This window comes from Hetaerina americana, unplaced genomic scaffold, assembly GCF_022747635.1.
Source record: "Hetaerina americana unplaced genomic scaffold, ioHetAmer1.1.p SCAF_2, whole genome shotgun sequence".
NCBI classification, from domain to species: Eukaryota; Metazoa; Arthropoda; class Insecta; order Odonata; family Calopterygidae; genus Hetaerina; species Hetaerina americana.
In genome coordinates, this window is record NW_027286763.1 from 1,751,543 (window position 1) to 1,770,300 (window position 18,758).

The 18,758-nt window shown below is 40.3% G+C and overlaps 1 protein-coding gene across 2 annotated transcripts in view; it reads right to left on the reverse strand.

The window, feature by feature from the left end:
* Positions 1 to 18,758, reverse strand: part of LOC139687710 (probable peptidoglycan muropeptide transporter SLC46) — a 31,019-nt gene that overhangs the window by 10,587 nt on the left and 1,674 nt on the right. Inside the window, exons 2-3 of one of the 2 annotated variants that reach the window (XM_071584967.1) lie at positions 13,953 to 14,323; positions 2,306 to 2,670 (exon numbers count right to left, since the gene is read on the reverse strand). In XM_071584967.1, the coding sequence (XP_071441068.1) occupies positions 2,306 to 2,670; positions 13,953 to 14,287 (700 nt within the window). In that variant the 5' untranslated portion in view covers positions 14,288 to 14,323. Of the gene's footprint in view, positions 1 to 2,305; positions 2,671 to 11,417; positions 11,457 to 13,952; positions 14,324 to 18,758 lie in introns of those variants that run through there. The other variant, XM_071584968.1, reaches the window with a different exon arrangement.

Below are 18,758 nucleotides of genomic sequence, written 5' to 3' on the forward strand. Positions count from 1 at the left end.
GTAAAAATTTATATATGGTGTGTGTAAAAATACATCTATACTGGATGTGTGGGTGTAAAAATACGTCTATGTATGGATTTTTTCAATTTTCATGACATAATGCGCATCGTCATTTCATCAATCATCTGAACATTTCCGTACAGATAACACGCACGTTATCGATGGGAAAATATGGTATTACTTATGGAGATTACCCATTTTGATACATACATGCCATGGTTGCCCAGTGGAAAAAGTGTTTGGCTACTGACTGGAGAGTCATCACAATGAAGAGGGGTGACTCCGTGAAGTACCACTGGCTACCACCAAAATGTCATTTTTGGGGTTGAATATCTTTCAGGGGAATCGATAATTCAGAGCAAACACCTTGTTTTCCCCCAAGATTTGTGAGAAGTGGCTCCTATTCAGATGTTAAATACCTCGTACATGCGTTCTATGAATTATTCTCCAAATTTAAAATTATTTACGACCAACAAACAATCAACTTTACAAAATTTTATACCTTTCATCAGACTTCCCAGCAAGAAAGAATTATTTACCCATTAAGGTTGGTTTTTGATGGTTCATAAAAACTATAATTTATCATGTAGTGCATTGAGTTCCTCTCATTTGCCTAACATTATTTCCTTCTACCTTATATTGACCAAATATCTTTTCAATTAATCTTAAGGCTTCCCCCACATCTATCAGATGGATGTTCCATGCTGCTTCTGGGAATTATCATAGCGTAGGTTGACTTGAAACTGTTATCCATGTCAAGCCAAGCAACACGATCGCTATTCCCGGAAGCAACGAGGACCATTCAAGTATCTTTTCCTCTACATCGCTGGCCTCACATTCACCCTTCTATCTCTGCCTTCGCATTCGGCTCCATCTTAATATTTCATCCAGCCACTTTTTCTGCCTTCTTCAGAATCAACCCGGGAACTTTGTCTCTTTTCCAACCAATCGTCATCATTATTCACTTCTGCCCAGCTAGTTTTCTCAATTCTACAAATCCTCCCCTCAAAGCCTCCAATCTACACCCATCTTCTTGTCTAGAGGACAAAGTTGCAGGACCATGAAGTGCCGTGCTACATATTAACATCTTTAATCATCTTTTCCTAATGTCTTTGCTAGGCATACTTGTTGTCATGCAGATGTGGATCCCGGGATGGGCTGACTGTGGAGCATTCTGGGCTCCACTTTTCTTCTCAAGTTGCATCTTGCTTGAGCAAAGTGAATTGCTGCTTCATTCAATCCTAACTACTACTACTACCGCCAGCCATTTACTTCCTTTTCTTTGAGAGTGGGTTTCAACAGATGGGTCGCTCTTCACCCCTCCTGCATGGAGAACAGCTCTCAATGTGGGCCACTGGTGGAATAACTCGCCTCAGCTGAAATTACTCAGCCATTTTAATATCTCCATGGATTCACAAATATGTCAAGGGAAGTAGCATTGTTTCTTGCCCAAGGGTTTCACAATGGCAAAGTCTTTTATCTGTTCTGTCTGACTGTTTTATGTCCTGACTTGGACATAACATCCTCTGCAATGGCATTCTGCATCACTTGTTCTTCACTGCCATTTTGTGTTGTTTGATTCATACCCCCATTGCCCTTCCTGTCTGGCTCATGCCAGCTTCCTCTGCAACTGCAAGGTATCTTGGTTTTTTTTACATATGCAGAATCAAATTAAGGATTACCTTCATTCTCATAGTTTTAAGAACAATGCATCAATGATATAAATGTACTATCAATGCTCATTTATACTTGTCACTATGATGTCAACATTGACATCAATTGGTATATTGTGACTCTCACAAAAACCTTCTAAATATGATGCACGATTTTCACTTCATTGCTATTCCGCAGGTTATTAAACAAAAGCCAAATGAAGGCTCTTACCTACCCACTGACTGACGTCAATTGAGAGGTGTGCTTCCTAAAGCTCATGCAGCACTGCTGCTGTCTGAGGTTATTTGGCAAAGCTCAACTTCTTGGCTCCCTATTGGCCCGATCTACCCCCGGGACTTCTTTTTTCATCTCATGTTCAAAGATTGCATATTGCTACCTTTCCCTTTTTCGGAATAGGAGCGGACACTGTGCTGACAAATTCTTCCGACCAAATTCCTGTAGATGCCATGAAAACCGGACCTAAGTTTTTTATAATGATTGGCCTTTGATCATCAAATCTCATTACAATCTATGCCATGCTTTTTAAATTTATGCTGAAACCACAAAGGATCACTTCACTACAGGACTTCACACCATCCAATGCAAAAATATCTAAAAACAATCACAGTTCCATTTCCCTATCGGCCGTTACCTTCATCACCAGTGCTCGTGGCATATGTTCCGCTGACAGTGCAGAGAGCAATCAGGAGAGCCAAGAAGCAGGCACCACTGGCCAAGAGAAACACCCCTGTGTTCCCGAGAGTATTAAGAGTGACAGAGGACGATAGACTTCCTGGGAGGAACCCCATGAAGTAGAAAGCTGGTAATAGTCCAAGGCGGGAAGTCCTCTGGCTTCCGTCTTCCCCTGTCTCATCTCCGATTACAGATATGACCGCTCCAGCAAAGGTGGTCCAGCCCCCACTGAAGGCCAGAGGCAGAGATGAAATGAGGAAACACTCGACCGGCAGGGTGGGTATACTCATGAACACTGCAAGCAGAGCGAATTTAAGGACGTACCTGTGATGATTAAAAACAACTTGTATTAGTTAAGCACAAGACTCTTGAAACTTTTCAAATGCAGTAAACACAAATGTACATATATCACCTGCGATCACTTTTAAACAATTTCCCATCATCGGAATTGGAAAAGGTTTCAAACCATTTGAGAAACTTCAGTTTTTCAAGCATGACAGATTTTAAAAGTCTTTATTCATGAGTTTCCAAAGTCAATCCACAAATCTTAAGCATTGTGCAGTTTCTACGCATAAATTAAAGCCAAATTACAAAAATGGAGAGAGGAAAATCACAAATAGTAAAATTTTAACTAATAAGTATACCAAGCAATGCATATGTACCCAAGGTGTAACCCCATGGCACCCACATTATTTAAGCATTGGTAAGAGGTTAATTTTTGCATTAATGTTTCTGGCATTTCCTCAGTAATTACACATATCTTTAATATATTATCAATCAATATTGATCACTTTGGCTATTTTTTTAAATTTAATAGTAAACTTGATTGCTCACATTTTGTCTTCAAGATACCTTTTGGCCTACGGCCACATTTGATTTGAAATTATTTTCAATATTATATCTACATCTACATAATACCCCGCAAGCCGCCGCAAGGGCGTGTGGCAGGGGGTGTTAGGTCACCAACCATAAAAAGGAAAAATACCACATACAAAAAAAACAACACGGAAAATTACACCCACAGCAGCGCACACACTCATGCAAAAATCCCTTCATCCAACACTCATGCAAACACATATACCGCAAAACAACTAAAAACTGCACCCCAGGATGCAGCACGAAAGCCATCCTACAACACACAAGCCAGGACACAACAAGCAAGAATGCGAAACTCCACCACCACATGAACATGCAACAAAACACTATACCCCCGAGGAGACTCTAAAAGGCAGGGAATGCGACCCAACGTTGCAGGTAGCAGGAATTTCCCCCCACGGAGAGGGACGAGGGATTGAAAGGAAAGAGACTTAAAAACAGATGAACGGAACACGAATGAGGTCATTCGGAAAGAATGGGTTATTATAGCAAAACACATAAGGTTAGTGGAAGAGCATGCATTTAAATACAACTAATTATTTTTTAGATGCTGAGGGTGGCAAGTGGAATTTTTGCTATCTATAACCCTGCAGTTGCTATCCCGTATTGTCCGTGGGAAGGAGTCCTTGAGTCGGCTAGTTCTGGCATCTATTTCCCGAATTTTGTATGCATGATCCGAGCGACCAATGTATGTAGGAGTACTAATAATTTGCGAGACCTCAGTACTGAAACATACGGATCTGAATTTATTTAATAATTTCAATCTTGCATTGAATCGTCTCTCAGCCAATGATTCCCACCCCAAATCCATGAGCATTTCGGTGAAGCTTTGCGTTTTATCGTAAGAAATTTTTACAAAATGGGCTGCCCGGCGTTGAACCTTCTCAATTTCCCGAATGAGACCTTTTTCACTCGAATCCCACACGCTGCTGCATGTGCAAAAAAAGGCAGTCCGTACCGTATCTAATTCATGTCCACTTGAACACTGTAGACCTCTCTTTTTAAATTTAAAAATTATGAATGTCTACAATTTATACATATTCTATTCATTAGTTCATGTAAAAGAAAATACGAGCATGTACTCCACTAGGGCTGACGTTCACAGCCATAGCACCAGAGCAAAGTCTAATATGGATTTTCCATACTGTAGGCTAGACAGGACTTACAAAGTTGAAGGTCTACCTATCAAATTGTTTAATATGCTTCCAAAATCTGTAAAGTCAGCCCGCAATGTGGTGTCCTGCAGGGTGCTGCGTGATTGGCTTACTTCCAATCCTTTATACTCAATAGAGGAGTATTATGAGCTCGACTTTACTAGCCTAAAATTATAAGGTCTAGCGTGAGTAGAATACTAGGTGTATGTATGCAAATGTTTTCAAATAAGTATTTTATGTCATTGTATACAGTGCTGTTTAGTATATTATCTATGAACAACTGTATGTTCCTAAATGACGACATCTACCATATGTGAAAATGATTATAAGATGAATAAAGTATATTATTATTCTAAATGAGGCCATACAAGAGCTTGGTAGCAACGTTCCTTGACTTTTGAGTCACTTTTTCCGACAATGCGTCTAATGAATCCCAATTTTTTATATGCTTGAACGCAGACTTTACGTATGTGAGTCCCCCAAGTTAAGTCTTTTGTGAATGTAACACCTAGGTATTTTACTGTTTCAAATACTGCTAGCTCAACTCCAGCTAATTTGTAAGCAAATCCCGTTGATCTTTTAAAGAAATTTACCTACGAACATTTATTATAATTTAGAGTCAATCCCCAGTTAGAACACCATTTAGTAATCCAATCTAAATCCTGCACTAGAATAAAACAATCTTCATCCCCAGATATCTCCCGATAGACCACCGTGTCATCCGTGAACATCCTAAACTTACTTTTCACTTCGCTGTTCAAATCGGTAACAAAAATCAAAAAAAGCAACGGCCCAATTACTCTTCCCTGAGGTAACCCTGACGTGACTCGAATGCTGTCGGAACTAGCGCCATCCAGGACTACTCTCTGTTCCCACTCTGAAAGAAAATCTTCAACCCAATTTATTGCACCCTTGTTCAATATCAATATAATACACTTCAATGCAACAATTTCAGAGAGTAAAAATCATTCACCTTGACTGGGATTCGAACCTGGATCCCTTTATGTTCGACTGAGGGCTTTAGCCAGCTAAGCTATCGAGGCATCCTCCAAAACTATGAAATATTTGGGGCTATAAAGGAGCAATATTTCAGAGGAAGAATGCATAGTAGCAGATCACTCTGTTAAAAGTTACTGTTCCGGCATCTCCTGCAGTTTCTTTGGAATTTGTCAAAGGTAAAAACAACTTAAGTGTTGAAGGATCTCAGGTTTTCCCGGCGTATGGTATTCAAGAAGTTCTCTTGGGTTGCCCATCAGGTTAGGTTGCAGTACACCGGTGTACTGCAACCTGACCCGGTGGGAAACCTGAGAGAACTTCTTGAGCAACTTAAGTGTTAAACGTTCGCTTTAACCTTGTGGACTGTGGCGCGTTGTGTATGGCTACAAATGCCTGTGACATTGTATACTATATATGGTATTTCATCCCAACATCTCGTCCCTTTAAAGCTGCCAAAATTTTGGAGTGTAAGAGGACACCTCGATAGCTTCACTGGCTAAAGCACTCGACCGGACATCGAGGGATCCAGGTTTGAATCCCCATCAAGGCAAATGATTTTTACACTCTGAAATTGTTGTGCTGTAATGCACAATTAGCGGATGACTACGTTAAAAGTTACTGTGGTGGCATCTCCCAAAGTTTCTTGGAATAATACATTTAATGCTGGCAATTGCATTATACAATTCATGAGGTACTAATTTGTGAGGAACGTCTAATATTGGTCGGAAAGTCTCCGGTCAATTGATTTCAAACTCACTAGCCACCAATTAAGTCATCATCACGACGGTGGTAGAAAAATACTAGGGTAATACTTAAAATCACTCAGCAGGTTACTCCATAAAATTCCAATCCAACGATTGACACGGTAAACTGCCACTCTTTCCTCTCCAATAACTTCCTCATGTATTTCCCATTCTATCATGCTCCAAACAATAACTGTTACGCACCAAGGTCCATAATCATATCAATAACAAGGGTCTAACTTTCTTCGTTATGTTCCATCGTAAATCCATTGTGTCTCAAGGTGTGCCTGATCCAAATTTTATCCCAAGTCTCAAACCAAAATCGTTTTTTATTTTCCTTCTCGCGTTCCATTTGCCTTTTCATCATCAATCAGATGCAATATCATAAGATTGTAAAAGTAAATTTCATTTATCACTGCTAATATCATGTGAAACTTGCAGTTACCTCTATTACACTGAGGAATAAGGACCTACCACTTTCATTATTCATGGGCCATAGAATTTCGATGAAAACACGGGGGCATACATTTACTACATTGTCTATCTTAATTCTCAATGGAATATACAATTACCTGTGATTGAAACGAATTCTATACGGATATCTAAAATGTCACCTTTGCTTGTTATTTTCCCTTTGCTGCTCCAAAGCTATCCTTTATTCGAGTGCCATATAATGATTGTCTATAAATCACAAGAAATTGATCACTGAAAACATGCAATAAGAGAAACCTATGCACTTTGAAACTACGTACATGAGTGGTTTAATCCATAGTTCACTGAGTGTTGAAAATATCATACTATTCCAAAACTTCTTAAGCAAATGCAATTTCCATTCATTTGTGCCCTAATGCCATGAAGTTTACCCAAATAAAGTAGAGTTTTTATTGCTAGCATCAATTCAAATTTACTCGGATGAATGTGATCAGGGAAAATTGATGGATGAGAAGTCAATGTACAAGGTCTGTACAAAAAAAGATGAGACTGGTCTTTCCCGGTGAGAACTGCCAGACAGTCATCACAATCAGTGGGATGTCGCCTTCTAGCAGCGTCTATGAGAAGTATAAAACACCACCTTACTCGTGGCCCTATCTTGACTTCTCTCTGCACAACAGAGATTCTAGTCTGAGCTTGCACGCGTTTTCTGTATAAATTTATGTTTCAGTGAGAATGAAGGTCTTACAGAAGCAGCGCGTGTGCATTGAATTTTGTTTTAACCTCACGAAAAGTGCAACTGAAACTTTTACCATGACTCAAGAGGCATTCAGCAATGAATCTATGAGTCGAGCACAGTTTTTTCATTGGTAAAACCACTTCCTGTCTGGACAAACCTTAACCGATGATGAACCAAGAAGTGAATAACCATTGACAGAACAAACGACTCCCATGTTAACAGTGTGAATGATTAAGTGCCAGCAAACCTAAGGCCAAATGTCAGGGAGATCACCAATGGAATTGACATTTGTGTTGGAATGTGTTTCACCATTTGATGGAAATTTTGGGCTTGCAGCATGTGGTGTCCGAATTTGTGTCACTAGTGTTAATGGATGAACTGAGTCAAAAACGTTTTGACATCAGCCAGGAAATGTTCGATCGTTCAAACATCGACTGAAACTTCTTAAAAACAATCGCCACAGGTGACAAAACCTGGGGTTATTGTAATCATATAGAAACCAAAGTCCAGTCTTTCCAGTGATGGGGGCCATCTTCCCAAAGACTCAATAACAGCCTGGAGTTTGCGATCGAACGTGAAGGTGATCTTGATGGTTTTCTTTGATTAGGAAGGGATCATTCATCATAAATATGTGTCCAAAGGACAAACAGTGAATGGGCAGCAGTATACAGAGGTCACAAGAAGGTTAAGACACGCCATGTTGCAGAGGAGACCACTTAAAAGGAGTCTTGGTACTTTCATCACGACAATGCACTGGTGCACAAATTTTGCTACCGAAATTTTGACCAAAAATAGCTCTCCTTTATTAATTGCGTTTGGGATGAAGAAGTCATTGGATTGAAGTGCTGGATGAGGAAAATCAATGGCTGGAGTAGCTATGGGAAAATAATATGATTGGAAATTAGCAGAAATGGTGAAGAACTATAAGTACAATTTTGTGCATAAGTGGATGAATAATTAGATGATAAATTGGCAAAACTTCGCATGGAATGAAATTTTTAAAAACTGCAAAAATTAATTTTTGCTTTTGTTCAATTTAGAAATAAGTGCCACAGAGAGCAGTTATCCGCACTTCTCCTCATACTTTTCTTGACTTTCTCCCTTTCGAATTTGTATTTTTAATACCCTGCAATCCACTGCTAGGGTGTGTGGCAGGGGGTGAATAGACACCAAACTAATTTTAACCCGAATATTTTTACCCCTATCATGGTCAGACAATGTAATTCTGATCCCTTATCGTTTGCTGAAAAGATGACATCTTAAAGCTATCTCTTCTAGACTTAATCTCTCTTATTTTATTCACATGATCTCGCCTACCATAGTACGATGGGAGTAATAATACATTTTCAACATCACCACAAAAGAGATGTCCTTCCAATATATGTAAGAGATTTAATCTGTAATGTAACCTCCCCTCCATGAGTGATTCCCAGCCTAGCTGCTCTAATATATTGGATATTCTACTAAGTTTATCATAACAACGTTGTACAAATCCAGCTTCTCTACAATGCACACGATCCAATTCGGCAATTAATTCAACTTGGTGAGGATCCCATATAATAGCAGCATATTCTAAATGAGGCCTAACCAGCGACAGATAACATTTCTCTTTTACCTTTCCATCACCTTTACCCAGTACTCTTCTAATAAATCCTAATTGTATGTTAGCTTGTCCACATATTCCCTGTTCATGTTTCACCCAGGAGAGATCATGAGTAAGGGTAACGCCTAAGTATTTAATCGAGTCTACACACTCCATTTCGGTGATCCCAATGCAGTAGGCGTTCGGGAGAAAATTCCTTTTTTTTCCACATTTTTCACTACGCACTTTTTTATGTTTAATTCTGATTGCCAAGAGGCGCACCAGCATCGTATAACATTAAGGTCATCTGATAAAGCTGCTGTGTCCTCAGGATTACGGATATCTCTCTAGACCACTGCATCATCAACAAATAAACGTATCATTATAGTGACTATGAAGTCAATGTCATTTAAGTAAAGTACGGGTCCGATGACACTTCCCTGGGGAACACCTGAAGTAACTTCTACTGCATTTGAGCTATATCCATCTATCACTACTCTTAGAACCCGACCATTCAAAAAGTCTTCTATCCAACCCAGAAAATTTTTATCTATGCCATATGCTTCTAGCTTAGGTAGTAATTTACCATTAGGCACTTTGTCAAAGACTTCCTCAAAATCTAGAAAAATTGCGTCCACTGGAACAGTGCTCTCTCTTGAAATAAGAATATCATGAACAAAAAGCGCCAGTGGTCTCTCGCAGGATCTTCCCTTTTGGAAACCTTACTGAATTTTCATTAGTAACTCCTAACTATCAAAGTATCTCAAGACCGAACTAGCAATTATATGTTCCCTGACCTTTCACTTAATGTATGAGAGGGAAATAGGCCTGTAATTGCTCAGTTTCTCCTTGTCTCTGTTCTTAAATATTGGTGTTACATCAGCCATTTTCCAATCTCGGGGAACCTTGTCATCTACAAGCAACTTCTAAAATATAATTTCTAGAAAAGGTGAAATTTCCGATGCTAGTTTGATAAATATATGAATGGTTATTTGATCACGCCCATAGGATTTATTAAGCTTAATATTTTTCAGCAAACATTCTATTCGATTGTATGAGATTTAAAATGTGAGCATCGGTCGGCCCAAATATGCCGAAAAATCCTATCAGCTGTTGGTTATTCTTTTGTTCTTATCAATTTAGAGTGAATTAACTCTTGACTTATATTCCCGAACTTCTCTGATGCACAACCCAAATGCTTTTGGATTCTCTTTTAAATTTTCCGCCAACATTTTCGTTTTGAATTCGTTTAACACTTTCCAAAATTCATTCTTGGCATACACCCTAATTATCTTGTAATCATAAGAGATCTCCTTCCTTTTGCCGCCAGAGATATCACTCATATTTTTCATCTTGGCATTACATAGCCTTTGATATCATAATGCTTATCTAACATTCATGTTGTACCAACTATGTTCAGTGCTATCTTTTATAAATTTACTTGCAATCAATCCGCTCACTGCTGAGCACGTGACGTTAGGGATGTGATTCCACTTATCCTCAGTATTTTGGTGATTACTATCTTCCTTAAAATTTGCAATTTGGATCTGTAGCAGGCATTCTAGGCCATTATAATCCCCTTCTTTAAACAAGCAAATTTTTCTTTCAGGCTTCTTATTTCTGACCCCATGTAGCAAAAACTTAGCATTTACTGCCCTGTGGTCGCTGATTCCTTTTATAGTTGCTCTAGTTAGAATTGTTTCATGCATGTTTGTTGCTAACAAATCCAAAACATTATCAACCCTGATTGGTTAAGTGACAAGTTGATGCAAGGAGTTCAATGTAAAGAATATCAATAGCAACTTGCAGGTATCTTCGTATTTATCCTCAATTTTAAAAATATATGTGCTCCAATTAATACTGCATTTGGGACATTGAAATCTCCACCGATTATAACGTTGCAATCATTGTGATGGGATAAGAAACCTTTGATTTGCTGATCTAATTCTAGTATTATCTTTGTCATCCAACAGCCTGTAAAATGCACGTACAAAGATTCTTTTGGATAGAGGACTTTTAATTGAGCACCAAACGCTTTCCAAACCATTACCTGGAATTACCTCAGCCCTGCGGGCGCAAGAATTTTTTACTGCAATAAAGAAACCGCCCCAATTTTATTTGCTCTGTCATTTCTATGGAAATGGAAAAGGATTTTGGAAAAATATCACCGTCGGCAATATCAGTGGATAACAAGCTTTCTGTCCCAATAATTATATCTGCACCTGCACTTTAAATACAGAGATATTCTGCGATTTTGTTTTTTAAACTTTGGCAATTAACTGTCAATACAGATAATAATTACTTGACATTACAGTTATTTGAATTTTTAACGATGTTCGTTTTCTTATTAATATTGAATCCCAGGTAACATTTTCCGTGCGATGCCATCTGATTCGTGTTAAATGAACTATTGTGTGTATCTCTAGCACTGACTCTCACTTCGTTTGAAGTTCAATAATTTGGCCAAGAAGACTTTCGAGACCCACCAATTCACCTAAACTGTAACTAAAAAAGCCCTGCAGAGCTCGAAAATCCTACCGGCTACACACCTGGCGACCTCAGATGTGTACTGAACACCAGATCAGTTCAGGAGCTCCCACACGATTGGATCGCCCGCTAAAGGTCGATGAAGGATGCCCAGGTATCCCTGCAGAAAGGACGCAACCTGTGATTGACGCCTTCCACTCGGCTCCTCAAGGGAACAAGGCTGAGAGCATCACACCAACCCCCTCAGCACCACACACCCTCTTCACTTCCGAGTTCAACTCCCTGAAGAAATCCAGAATCTCTTCAGATCCACGGCCCATGGCATCGTTGATGCCAACATGAGCCGCGGCCCGCAGCCTGGGACACTTAGTGCCCGCAGCTGCCGCTCCAAACGCCTTCTTCACCTGAGGAACACCGCCACTAGAAATGCAGCATGTCGTCATGCTGGTTCACACCCTCATGGTCTGCCTTTCCCCGCAATGGGACCATTGCACGTCTGACGTTACTGCTGCCTATCACTAGAATCCCCCCTTTCCCAGTCTGACGGTTCCTTCTGGGTGGTGCTCTCACAGGGGCGGAGGTAGGGACTGCAGATACCGCTGGGCTATCCCCTGATAGCACCTGATAGTACCTGTTGGAGACGGGGATGAGGTTTGCCTTCGCATCTCCCATCCCTCGCCACAGCTTTAACTTTCCTCCGCTGTTGCGTGAGACAACCTTCCAATCTTCTTTCAATTTCCAAGAGCGAGTCTTAAAATTTCTTCTAGTTTCGTTAGAGGCACGGATGTCTGAGTTTCTTTAACACCACTGGCTACTTCAGTTCCGACTCCATCCACGCTTTCCTCATCATCTGCGACGATTTGGGAGAGACATTCATTCCCTGCCATGGGCCACTCCTCTTAAATAGGAATGAGAAACCTCAGCTATCGGAAGCAGATTTACTTCTTTCCTCCCGTTGCCCCATCCCGTGATGTCTGCGAGTGATGATACTCTTCCCAAAAGAATCCCATCAATTGTCCACCTCATTTGGATACACAAAAGAATTTTACATTTGAGCTCAACATCAATATAACATATGCCATTAGTTTGCTTTCTTACGGGTGCTGTAACTGGAAGCACAATCATATCATGTATAAATATATGATGGGGGCCAATCAAATTCACCAGATTGATTGTGAATCATTAAGGACGATTTGGCAAAGAACTCAATGTTTTAATTGTATTGGAAGTCCATTTGATTGCATTGGATCCATTTAAGAATATAAAGGCCTGATGGTTGTGGATCTATTTTTAGAATTATAAAAAAATCAGTTTTACTTGTGGTTTCAGTAGACTAAGAGCAGATTTGTTTCCAGAGCATAAATGCCAGAGCAATAATTAGACAATATCAGTTGGGCAACACTTAATACAAAAGGTATTACTGGCTCTTCACAGTCATACGTATGCTATGACTGTGAAGATGCAATTTTTTTGTGAGACAACGTTCTATGGCAGTATTTAAACAGAAATGTGAGAGCGTCCGAAATCATTATTAACCAAACTATTTTAAGCGACGTCTAGTCATACCAAGAAATGGTGTGGAAAGTTTGACCACATAACTGTAACAATGAACGTGAAGACATCATAAATAAGATATTTAACAAACTTACTATGCAAAAATATGTAGGATATCTAAGCATTTAACTGGCGCGATTTATGACTTCCGCCGAAGGGCAATAAAAAAAGGCGAACATTGTAAAGAACTAATAAGTAATTCTATAGCAAATGATACCTGCTTGATCTTAAAGCCATATATGCATATATTCCATCTCGAAACCGTAATTATCTCCATAAAAAGATATGTTCCATTTTCATGTAAATAAGCAATCAACACACTGAGCTTATAGAGAGGAAAGGTATGCACCTTTTACTGCGAGAGGAACAATAATGGAGCTATGAACAGCTGCCACTGCAATGGATGCAAATAAATGGAATTATTTCGGGTGTCGAAAAATATAAAGCTAGAGCCATCAAAGTTAAAGGGGTTTTATTTAGTAATTTACTTATCGAATTAATTGGGCAAGGTTGAGACTTACAATCCCTTCTTCCTCCTAACCCTAAGACATTACATTGAAGACTATTACATACAACCAAGCCCTAGATGGAGTAAAGTCCACCTAGGCAGGAATCGAACCCGCAACCTCTGGGCTGGTAGGCGAGGACGTTACCCTGCAGTCACCGGGGCCGACAAGGGGAGGACAGTATAGTAATTAGTCTCAGATTATTAGTGCCCTCCTTAGACAGTGATTTCAATAAAAAGATTTGCATCTAAAAAAACAAACAATCCTTTGTTTTGCTGAAACTGTTCATTTGGGCACCATGACACTGATGGACAATAGGACACCAAGAGGAAGGTCAAGGGTTACAAGTGAAGAGGAATGTTAGGGCGGCAAAGCTTTGGGGAACATAAGCATCAGTCATGGGTAATGGATGGCCGCAGCCAGCGAATCTTAGAATTGAAAGCGATAATGATGAGCCCTCTCTTGGTTCCCAATGGGTTTCGGGAGATAATTCTTCCGGTTTCGCCCCGCATGGCACGCCTTGCAAGGTGGACTTACCCCGTCAGCGGTATAATGATGAGTGGCTTCCGACTCCCCGCTCGATCGCTCCACGCTCCCGCCAGGCTGGATACCACCGCAGGTATAATGGCTTCAATGAGTTTCGATGCCATCAGCAGATTCGCAGCTTTAGGGAGCACTTCGTCTTCCACGGTACGATGGCACGGGATGGCGTCGCACCAGTGGCAAGGGATCCCGGACATCTCCCAACATATCCTCCGGAGTAGGAGGTCGTGGAAGGGTGCCTCCGATAGAGCGATCGCGTAGCCCACGAGGAGATACGGAGGTTCCACCGTCAGCTGGCGAAGGCATTGCCTGCCCTCGGGTGTCTTCATCGCTAGAAGTCCCTCCTACATCCGCTTCTCGATGAACTGCGTGAACAAATCAAGCTCATTGACGTCTCGCCATCACGGCAGCAATTTTGTACACAAACGGAAGGCGAGTGTCAAGATTCACTGAACCAGTTTCCCTGGAAAAAAACTAATCGAGTTAGAACATATCTTAATGCGATTGGAACGACTCCTAAGTTTGGATACCACTCAGACTACACAATGAAAGTGCACAAGTAAGAATCCCGTGCTGACTCCAGGAAGTCAATTTGAAAGTCGAATACACGCGGCGATTAAAGCTGTTGAAGTACATTCTGACAAGGTAAAAAATTGATTGCTTCCTTTCAGTTTTAAGGGTCATTTGCAGAGACTTTCAATACTGTGATTTCTTTCTTAATCCGAAATGTAAAGGACATATGTATCAAATTTAACATACTTATTTTAAGAATTTGAACATCATACTGACGAAATGAAAATATGGCGATGCAGTTATTCTCAGTATCGCTTGAAATCGACTTAAATATAATAATAAATAGAAACTTAAAGCCATGTTTTACCCTTAACGTCATTAGTCAATACATGTTTACGAATTCGGTGTCATTCAAACTTCTTTTGGGTATTATTGGGAAGATAAAGAAGACCTATTGCCGACGAAAATGCGAATCAGGATGAGAGAGGGGGGGGGTGAGGAAAGATGGGGAAGACGTTCATTCAATACTGAAGTTGCCGACGAATGATAATTGAGAACAATCGAAACACGTCTTGAATTTTAGAATTTAATCGGTCGCATGCATGATCAGAATCGAAATAGTTCTTTCCTCGCTTACCTAAACATTACTTGCTTCCCTTCCTCCTCCCGCCGCCTCTTGATTAAATTGCGCCCAACAACTCGATCCATTTCCCCGACATAGTAGAAATCTACCATTACTCTTTCTCCAAGCAGCTTATTTTCACCAATCTTTTCCATGCTTTCATCTCTTTAAGAATCCAATCTAAAATCATTGTCTTTCCTCAAAGACAACATATAGGAGGCATTCAGCACTAGACTCAATATTGGTCTCGATTAGTCTTTTCTTTGAAGAATCTGACTCTAAAAAGGGTTATCACGAACTCAACCCTTTCGTTCATCCTCTAAGCTCATATATGTACATGTGATCAAAACCTATGCTCGGCTTATCAATGAGCAACTGTACAGGCATAATTCCGGCTTCTCAACAACCGATTTTTTTACAATATTAAAAACTTTTTTTATCACGTCGTCGATCAAAGGTGCTTTGTACAGTTTCCAAAGTTGGAATTATACTGCATTTGGTCAGGTTCACTCCGGGGCACCGTCCGCGGTATGTAGCCAAACGATGAATCAGTTTGGAAACCATTCGAGTGACTGGATTAGAATGTCCCACGACCCTCCGGCGAGCTATGACCCCCCGGATGGAATGTCACCAGACAAATGACCTCAGAAAAGATCGCCATCAACCCATGAAATTATACATGCAGGACCACTAAGTACGATCTCCTAACTTCTTCCTCCTCGGACAGAGGAGTTGAGAAAGAAAACTCATTTTCCAGCCTCCATTACCCTCTTCTTAAAGACTGTTAAAAAACTGTCACTAAACGGAAACCGCGGGTTCGAGATCAGCCTCGGGTGAACACGTTTAATTTGTCAAGCGATTAATTGTTCTCATTTGAATTTGTGGCGCGACGTGACATGAGCCTTCGGAGGACATGAAACAAATACTACCAGTGCAACGAGAAGTCAACCGTGAGCTGAATCTTACCTCGGTCAGTCGATCATTCGAGGACGGTCACCATCGCCCCTACATACATGTGCGTATGCATATATGCAAACTACACGGATCAGCAGGATCCGCGGATTCACCCGGCCCTTGCGACGGCGTCTCGGCTCAAGTGATGGGAATTCACGCGATGGTAGGGAGGGCTGTACTGGAGGGGGAGGGGGGGGGGACGCGAGAGCAGGGAAACACATTTGATTGCAGGGTAATTTCGTTCGAAGGTTCCGCCGAGAGAGCGATGGGGTACAGATCCATAAACATTCATTATTATTCACCGCATCAGAGTATATTTTAGTGACGATCCGTCGGCAATCTCGCAAGGTGTAAAACGGAACGTCGATATGTATATGTGAACAGATTCGTGTGTGATAGTGTTGAGATCGGAGGGGGAAAATGTACGCATTTTAAGCAAATAAATGATCAATTTAATGCCTTTGAAGATCGTTCAATCTACTACTCGTTTATACTTTAGAAGTTCAATACGAATTAATGCTTAGGTAAAGCTGTAAGGAAATGATTAGGGAAGACTCCTCTGAAGTATAAGTTTGAATAGTTCCGAAATTTTACCATCGATGTCAGAGGATAAGCAAATATTTGAGATGTGTGCGTAGGAAAAAATGACGAAAAGGAAAACCCTCGAAGAAGTACCAGGCATGACATGGGTAGTGAGAAGGTTGTTAGGGGAAATTAGAAGTTTTGAGAGATATTTAAGGCCGATACTTTGTGGAAATCCATTTGTAAAGCAACAAAGAAGAATCAAAGGTTTTGCGTTTCCACAGGAAAGAATTTATTGCAGCCGACTAGTTTCGCTAAACTGTAGTGAAAGAGTCCAGATGATGCGACAGTCTAGCAAATATAGTCGAGAGTAAAGTCTTTGACTCTTTCTTCGTGTTTTAGAAATTAGAAGGCAGGAAAAGTTAATGAGGAGCAAATGGTGGGTCAATGAAATATTTAAGAATGTGAGAGGGGAATGCTAAGTGAGGCAGAGGGAGCAACACATGAGGTGCGATGAACGTGATGGAGGGAAAGAAAACGTGGAGTTGAAAGATGGTCCATTGTAAAGGGCGATTGCCATCTTAGGCAAGACGGTGACGAGTACCAGTACTTCCCCGTCAGTCCCTTGGTCCATCAAAAACTCTGCAACCAACTCAAGGTAATTAAACTCTTTTGGTTTTATTTATGGAGCAGTTGTACTTGATTGATTGGCACCCATGTAGTTACCCTGTGTTTATAAGTAAGGACTCAATGAAAAATAAATCCATAGCCAACGGCATGATACCTGAATTGATATCATGGTCTAGTTCACAATAATAAGTGAAAATGATCTTGAAATGAAATACTTACTCATTATATCTGCCATGTGCAAAAGGGAGAAAGATACCAATACATCCTGTCCCTATATAATAGCAACACTCGCTGTGAGAGCAACTGGTGGGGCTATTATTATGATTTGTTGGTCTGTCATTTAAACTAGGTTTGGCTGGATATAGATTGGAACACATATTCCTAAGCCACAACCAACAGGGGAAAACTCGGCATGTTACACTACGATACACCCTTCTCCAATTCTGCATGCTTTCTTCACTCCATCCAACACGTTTATTCTTTTCAAACACCTACCACTCTTGCCGAACATTCTCCTTTCTATCACTGAGTTTTCAAAATTCCATCACCATGCAAAATGCTAACCGTCTACCTTTCCCGTCTCCTCTCTCCTCCCCAAGCATTCCTCGTTCCTTTGTTTTCCTTTCCATCTATTACACCTTTTCTATCTTCTACACAACCACTTCTAAAAAGCCTCCGAGTCTATCAACTTGCTTCAACTACCACATTTCCCTGCCATACAAAACAATGCTTCCATCTCACATTTTCTATTAACATCCTCCTCCTAGTTAAGATATCTCTGCTTCACATAATCATTTTTTTCCTAGCACATTTATAACATTTTCAAAACTTATCCAAAAGCTATGATTGGCAAGTAATAATCTGATAAAGCATAGAATACATGACTATTTACCACAATAAATTTCTCCTATAAATATCAAACAGCTGATTCACTTCAACTCATATGAGTATTACCAGGTGACAATGGTCACAATATACATTATTATTATTAAGTTGAATAGGTTCAAAAGTAAAAATGTACATACATATTTATATTATACATAATGACTGCAGTATCAATTAATTCTTAAGAAGCACATCATGTGCTAAATTCTCAATAGCAAGTTTTTTGAGTGTCATGTAGGGATAAGTTTGTTTCTTCCTTTTCACCATCAGCAGTTGGCTAGCTGTTACCTTCAGATGGAAAGCATACATGGTTTTCACGTGTGGTTTAAAACCTCTCTGAATTATTAGCACTTGATTACCAGCAAGATAGGTTTCTGATGAACCCTAGGACTTGGAAGCCTTGCCTAGCATGACACAACATGTCTTAAGACCCCACACTTCTGTGAATAAAAGATGAGAGTAGGCTTTCTAAGCACTAACTGCTGGCTAGATCACAATCAGTGAGGTGGCACCTTATAGTGGCATCTGTGACGAGTAAAACACCACCACCGCCTTGCTTGTGGCCCCATCTTGAAATGTCCCGGCACAACAGTCATTCTGGTCTGAGCTTGCATCACATGCTTGCTGTACACATTCTTGCGTCAATGAGAATGAAGGTGTTGAAGAAGGAGTGC